The sequence below is a fragment of the Mchenga conophoros genome, linkage group LG15, assembly GCF_057382185.1.
Source record: "Mchenga conophoros isolate Kocher_MC1m ecotype Shallow Benthic linkage group LG15, M_conophoros_male_GT1.1, whole genome shotgun sequence".
Taxonomy (NCBI): Eukaryota; Metazoa; Chordata; class Actinopteri; order Cichliformes; family Cichlidae; genus Mchenga; species Mchenga conophoros.
Genome location: NC_140540.1, coordinates 39,150,893 through 39,157,588, shown reverse-complemented (window position 1 = coordinate 39,157,588; position 6,696 = coordinate 39,150,893). Strand labels below are relative to the sequence as shown.

Sequence of the window (6,696 nt, the reverse complement as noted above, 5' to 3'; positions counted from 1 at the left end):
AGCAAAACTGTTTATGTGAAAAACTGTAAAATATAATTTCCGTGTTCTGTAAAATATAATTTCAGTGTTCTTTTTACATTTCATAAGAGTAAAATCCTTGTAGGAGTAAATGTATCCAAGCTTCTGACAGATGTCACAGATGTTTAACTTATTGTTGTTTACTTGTAGTGTACAATAAATAATCAAAAACACAGGATTATTCTGCAATGCTTCATTACTCACTAATGTTACAAATGTTGAAAGGTAAAAGTGTTCAATAAAATCCTAAATATTGCAAAATGCTGTAAGAACTCTTCTTTCGCTGCTTTAGGACACATCCCATTATATTGACTACTGTACACACACTACTTAATATTTAAGATACAAAAAATACTGGTTTCTGTGCATGCATCTGCAGTGAAGGTGTGTGTTTTGCCATGCAGCTTTTACTTACTTAGCACTCTTCTTCATTTTGACTACCATGAAGTTAAGCCAAAAAAACAAGAAAAGAAAAACGATTTTTCTGGTATCTGAAGTATAACAGTTCCCTGAACTACCTCTGATAGTGTCCTCATCATCATAACATTCCCTTTATTTATGATTAGTTATCTTCATCTTCAGAGGTCTGGGTGACAGTTTTAGTGTTTGCTTTAAAAAACAAAAAACAACAAAAACTCAAAACAAAAACTTGAAATATATATATATTCTATATACATATATAGAGATGCTCACTCCTGATTGGACACTGAGCTGCACCACCTTCTCCTTCACTCCTCCACCTTGCTGTCCTCTGTGCTCTCTCTCCTCCATCTCCAGGGAACAAATCAGAGTCTGAGCACCAAACCTGTGGACTGTTAATCTGCAGATAAGAAGGAAAACACGCAGAATTCTCATGTTTGCCATTTTTCATACTGTATTATTATAGTATATTAGTTTACCAGTCCAACAGATTTATTTTCCCAAATGGATCATTACAGCTTTTGCCACACTGGTCCACTTGATTGTCAAAGTGTATTAGCTCTTTATCATTTCTTTCTTTTCTTTACCTTGAAATTATTACAATCAGAACGGACAGGACTGGGGATGGGAAAGAGAAAGATGAAGAAAAGAGAAGTTGGGAAGATGCTCAACAGAAGGAGATGGAAAGCAAAAAGATAGGAGAAGAGAGACACAGAGAGAGAAGACACTAAAAATCTGTTTGATCACCTGCTGGAAAAATAAAAACAAGCAAAAAGAGAAAAACACAGTAGCGAAACCACAGCAAAAACCAACATAAGCACAAGTTATAGTAAATAATAAATATCTCCATCTCCCGGAAGGGCCTGATCGAGCCACAGGGGCCATAAACTGACAGTTTATTTATAACTAGAAATAATAAAGCAGTTGACGTGTTTCAGGCTGTGACTTTTAGTATCTGTTGGTACTTCATCACTTTGAATAAGTGTAAGTCAACACCAGGCCGCACTTTCAGTCTTTCCATTAAACAAATGACCAACAATCCATTGTTTTCACCATTAAACAATAAAATATGCTTCTTGACTCCTTGATGCAGGTGCCCACCTACGACCTGGTTTATTAATACTAAGCTAAAGAGGAAAGCAACTCACTGTAGTTCTCACAGCTCAGGACAAGCAGACACCTGATGTTGAGTGACTGAATGGAACTAAAACAAGAATTCATAATTATGTTTGTCTGCCATGAACACGTGATGATAAAACTCTGCATATGCAGTCAGGAGACTGATGACCTGTGAAATGAGCTGTTAGAAATGTGCAGATATGTGTAAACATTGATCAGCATTTAACATCCAGGATGGAGCAAAACTTCTGACCTGCATGTATGAGAACCTTTAATCACATCATCTTTGTAGTGAAATAGCTGATGACTCATTAAACGTTTCCATGTAATTTATCCACAGTGAAAAATATTCACTTTGCTGGATCTGAAAATCACGTGTTCATTTCATTAGACACTAGCAATACCATTAAACTGGACCTTATCATTATCATAGAGCACTAAATGTGAAACTGTGTCATATAACAATCTATATATGTAATATGTGTTTGCCTGAATCTTCCAGCACAAACAGAAAGACGAGCTGTTGTCTGAGTATCAACACAAGTACACACCAGAAATCGTTCAGTAAAGACAAATTTAATAAATGAAAGCTGGTGAGAGGGCCTTTGATGTTTCTCTTTGGATCATCCTGTTGTTTGTCTCCCAGTGTCGTTACTGCTCCTCTCCTTTCAAAGACAAACACCAAATAACACCAAATGAGAGTGAATCACTTCAGAAACACTCCTGGTTATTGTGAGCAAACGTCATAACATGATGAATGTATTTACCATTTTACTGAGGGAAAATCTTCTGTGTGGAGTTTCTTCTCATCTTGGCTCTTTTTCCTGACTTTTAGAAACAAGAGGCAGAAAAGAAAGAATAAAAGTTAAAACCTCAACAATTTTTTTAATGTTTGGGATGTTTTACAAACAACCTTAAACACTATTTACTACTTACCACTTTGTTCATTCTTGCTGACGTTCACTCTCCTCATCTTCTCTCTAAAGGACAAATGACAGAAAAGAGGGAATCATTTTAGTAACTTTATCAACCAGGTGAGCAGAATTTTAGATATTTATCAATATTCTGATTAAAAGCAGAGTGAATACTTATCTTTTTACGAGAAAGGGTTCAATCCGTCCTGTCTTAGGTCTTAATGTCACCTTGGCTCCTCTGTTTTCTCTGAAAAACAAAAGACAAATGGGAAGAAAAAAATTAGTAAATGATTTCAGCAACTAGAGGAAGTGTTCACTGAGGAGGAGCTGTCATAATAATATAAAATCAATATATACTTATCTTTTTTTTAATGACAGTTTAGGAGGAGCGAAGCCAGCGTTTACAGAGCACGCTGGCTTCGCTCCTCCCTCCGCTCCTCTCTGAAAGTTAACTGGATAAAGGATAATAACAATTAATAACATCATCAAAACAGACAAACCTGAAAGAATTGCTGATCAGAGCTGTGACAGAGTCACAGATTAGTTGGATGTATACTTATCTTTCGCAATGAGAGCGTTTGCATAGACGTCTCTTCAGGTCTTTTTATTGTTTTCTCTCTGGAGAGGAAAGTGATGAGACTGATGAGGAAATACCAAATACAAAGACTGACAAAGGGAACTGAAAAAGTCTAACCAAAACCTATACTGGGGGAAAACTGTAGGAAACAGAACTACTGAGGCAAGGAAACACGAGGGGACGGAGACTAACACTCTGACAAGGGACAAAGGGAGACTGACACAATATTTACACACAGGAGGCTGATTATGGGAACTAAGGACACATAGAAACACAGCTGAACCGAATAAGAAATGAACAACAAGTCGAAACAAACTCTAATGACAGTTCAACCAGTTTCTAAACACAACAAATAACTTTCAGGATGTTTCAACAATGTGCAAAATGAGTTCTTATCTTTTTTTGTGAGAGGGCCTTCAATGTTTCTCTTTGGATCATCCTTCCATCCATTTCTTCTGCTTAACCATTGGAGCCATCCCAGCTGTTATGGGGCCAGAGGCGGGGGTATAACCTGGACAGGTCAGTCTAACACAGAGAAACAGACAACCATTCACACTCACATTCAACCTAACTGCATCTCTCTGGACTGTGGGATGAAGCTGGAGTACCTGGAGGGAACCACAAAGGCGCCAGGACTGTCTTGCTCTCAGATGACGCCCGTTCACGCTGCTCTGAAGACCCTCAGTTGTCTTTGGATCAAATAACACCAAATGAGAGTGAATCACTTCAGAAACACTCCTGGTTATTGTGAGCAAACGTCATAACAAGATGAATATATTCACCATTTTACTGAGGGAAAATCTTCTGTGTGGTGTTTCTTCGCAGCGTGACTCTTTTGCCTGACTTTTAGAAACAAGAGGTAGAAAAGAAAGAATAAAAGTTAAAACCTCGACGATTTTCAAATATTTTAGGACATTCTTTTAGAAACAACCTTAAGCACTGTTTACTACTTACCACTTTGTTCAGGCTTGCTGACGTTCGACATGCTTCACTGTATATTATAATCTCAAGCGTTTCCTTGCTTGAGTCGGGCTCCGGATGCTGCTCTCTTCCTCCGCCTTCCTCTTAGCACGCTTTGCCGACATATTTAGAAAACGGCAGAGCACCGAAGTGAGAACTCTGCCGTCCGCGCTGTAGTCTGTTACTCTCCAGCGGTTCTTCATCTCAGTGTCCTCTGTTTGGTAAACAGTGGAGATGACTCTGGTGACGGGGAGGCCGTCGACAGTCAGGGTGCGGACACAGTTCCTCCGATCTGCCTTCAGCACAGCAAGATCTGCTTTCTCTGGAAGAACTGGAGTCAGGAAGCGTGGATGAGAGCTGGAGCCCGCAGGCGGCAGCATCATGCCAGCTGGTGAGTCCGTAGGAGGAGAAGGAGTGGTGTTCTCTCTCTGGCTCTGCCTCACATTGACAAATGGTGTCGTCACCAGGTCCCGGTGGAACCATCCTTTAAAAGGTATGCAAGGAAAGTCCTTGGACCCAGTCACCAGGCTATGGTAAAGAGTGAGGACCAGGTGAGACATGGAGTTCAGATGCCTCCTGCTCAGTTCACGGTTCCTCAAGTTAGTGACGACCATCTGAGGTGCAGTGACTGGACTCACCAGATCAGCTACGAGAAAGCAAAGCGTGCGTCTACGTTAATCATGTGATCACACAAATTAAAGCCTGAATTTAAATTGTCCAGACATGGCTTTACATCATCATAAGCTCTTCCACACACAAGCAGTAAGAAGCTCCCAGCAGAACTCATTGTTTATGAAAGCCTTCACATTTTTCACCTGGTAAAAGTTTCCATGTGGTGTAAGGCTGCGTGGATTTTCACTGAGGTTTTAATACGCATTCACATTAAGGAGTAATATCTTCATATTAGTTGAGCATCGATATTTTGAGGATAAAGCAGCTACATTTAGGTGAGAAACCTCCCACCTCCTTATTGCAGGCACACACTGTTTCAATCTCAAACTCATCCTGCGACTCTGTGAACTTTTAAAACTCCAGCTTCTCCAGCTTTACACATTCACAATCTATGAAACGTTCACGTATAACTCAGCGCCAGCGGCCCAAACATGTCAACTCAAACCCTCTACATGCAAAAACGGCCGCGCGCTGACGTCAGCGTCCTCCAACGCCTTAAGTCGTTAGCAATTAAAAAAAACATGGCGCCATCTTTATAGCGTACTGGCACATGTTAAAATTGATGTTACTCAAGTATGAAACATCTCATCCTAAATGTTAACACTCATGAAGTCCTACTTCCAAACAATAAAAGACAAAAATCGAAGTTGTATTTGTTTGCTAGCACTCTGACATATTAGCCTGCTGTACTCACCATAGCGTTGATCTAACACCTCCTCAATGAAAAGGGAGAGCAGGTGCATCTCGCGACTCAAGTTTGAAGAAGTCATTTTGCAAATCCTTCTTGAAGATTTTCAAACGTTAGCTGTAGCTTGAAAAATCCGAGTTTTCACAGCACTAGTGGGAAAAAGCTCCTGTTTGCGCTCAAACGTGAAACCCGAATTCCACTTTTTCCTCCTGCTTTTATACCTGCACTCAAACACGTCATCATCACCATGACACCCAGGGTCACCGAAAATCAATTTTATTTATTTAAAATAAAGTTCGTCTAATTATCATAGATTTTAAAATATATATATTTCTCATTTTATTTTACTGCTTTATTCATCCTTTTTAAAAAATATATTGCCAAACTTTGTCGTTTTAATTCTTTAAAAAATCATTAATTCACCAGTTTACAAAAATGAAGATCGATATCTGAAATTTAAATTAATAAATAAATAATTACAATTGATAATGGGTTTTTAGCATTAAAGAATGGTTTTTCAGTGCGCTTTAAATGTTATCAGAGCCGATGTTGTGCCAAAAAGTGATCGCAGTCCAAAAAGTGATTTACGGTATTGAAACGTTTGTTTGTGTCATGACATTTGTAAACAGTTGATGTTTAAGGTGCAGTTCATGTGGAAGCCAGAGGAGGGTGGTGTTGTGCGCATAATACAAAGTGATGGCGAAACCTAAAAGACGGTGTCATGTCTGCTCCCTGAAGCAATCTCATAACAGTTTCAATCTATTTCAAGCCAGTTAGCACATTTCTGTTATGAAGTGCAATCATTTTTTGGCAGTAAACTTAAATCCTTTTATTATGAATATCACATTCTCAGATTTTCAAGAGAGACCAGACCAATAGGGCAGCAGAAATCACAAAAATAAATAAATAAATAACAGTTTTATAAAGATTAAAACAGTAAAAAAAAATGACTGGAATGATTATGATGTATAACACAGAATATGTACAATAACAGAGTTATAAACACACCTAGAACACACGTGATACTTTTATTTCATCTATAACCTCTGTGCAAATTTTGTTGACTGCAAAGTGTTTATGAATATGTTTTTAAAAGCTGGTTATCTGACTGTCAGTTAATAGCAATTAAAAAGAAAGCTGATTTTTATTTTAAAAAACCCTGAAAACATCACACCTCTGAAGTAACACATTGTGATTCATGTACAAACAATACACAATTATTGTAGATTCTTCAAAGCCTCCTTATATTCATCACTTGGGTAGGTGGTGTTATACATGCCCTCACAGCACTGGCACATCAGTCCTCCTGTTTTCACCTTGTCACCTTC

At 38.5% G+C, this 6,696-nt stretch overlaps 1 protein-coding gene and 1 long non-coding RNA gene across 2 annotated transcripts; both read right to left on the bottom strand.

Annotated features, from left to right (window-relative positions):
• Nucleotides 1-2,112: 2,112 nt before the first annotated feature.
• Nucleotides 2,113-2,843, bottom strand: LOC146558887 (uncharacterized). The gene is made up of 3 exons (XR_014888591.1): nucleotides 2,494-2,843; nucleotides 2,325-2,385; nucleotides 2,113-2,222 (listed from the first exon to the last, which is right to left on the bottom strand). It is a non-coding gene; the product is annotated as an uncharacterized LOC146558887 (long non-coding RNA).
• Nucleotides 2,844-3,497: 654 nt separating this feature from the next.
• Nucleotides 3,498-5,544, bottom strand: LOC146558886 (uncharacterized). Its single transcript, XM_085247122.1, has 5 exons — nucleotides 5,375-5,544; nucleotides 4,003-4,654; nucleotides 3,831-3,891; nucleotides 3,657-3,737; nucleotides 3,498-3,573 (listed from the first exon to the last, which is right to left on the bottom strand). Exons 1-2 carry the CDS (start codon nucleotides 5,448-5,450, stop codon nucleotides 4,047-4,049), a joined length of 684 nt encoding a protein of 227 aa, XP_085103248.1. The 5' UTR covers nucleotides 5,451-5,544; the 3' UTR covers nucleotides 3,498-3,573; nucleotides 3,657-3,737; nucleotides 3,831-3,891; nucleotides 4,003-4,046.
• Between the last annotated feature and the right edge of the window lie 1,152 nt (nucleotides 5,545-6,696).

Bases quoted from the DNA above. Each gene is read 5' to 3' on its own strand.
- LOC146558886 (XM_085247122.1), bottom strand. From the start codon at position 5,450: ATGACTTCTTCAAACTTGAGTCGCGAGATGCACCTGCTCTCCCTTTTC. The intron at 4,655-5,374 runs GTGAGTACAGCA...GCTTTCTCGTAG, and splicing joins GGTGTTAGATCAACGCTATG to CTGATCTGGTGAGTCCAGTC.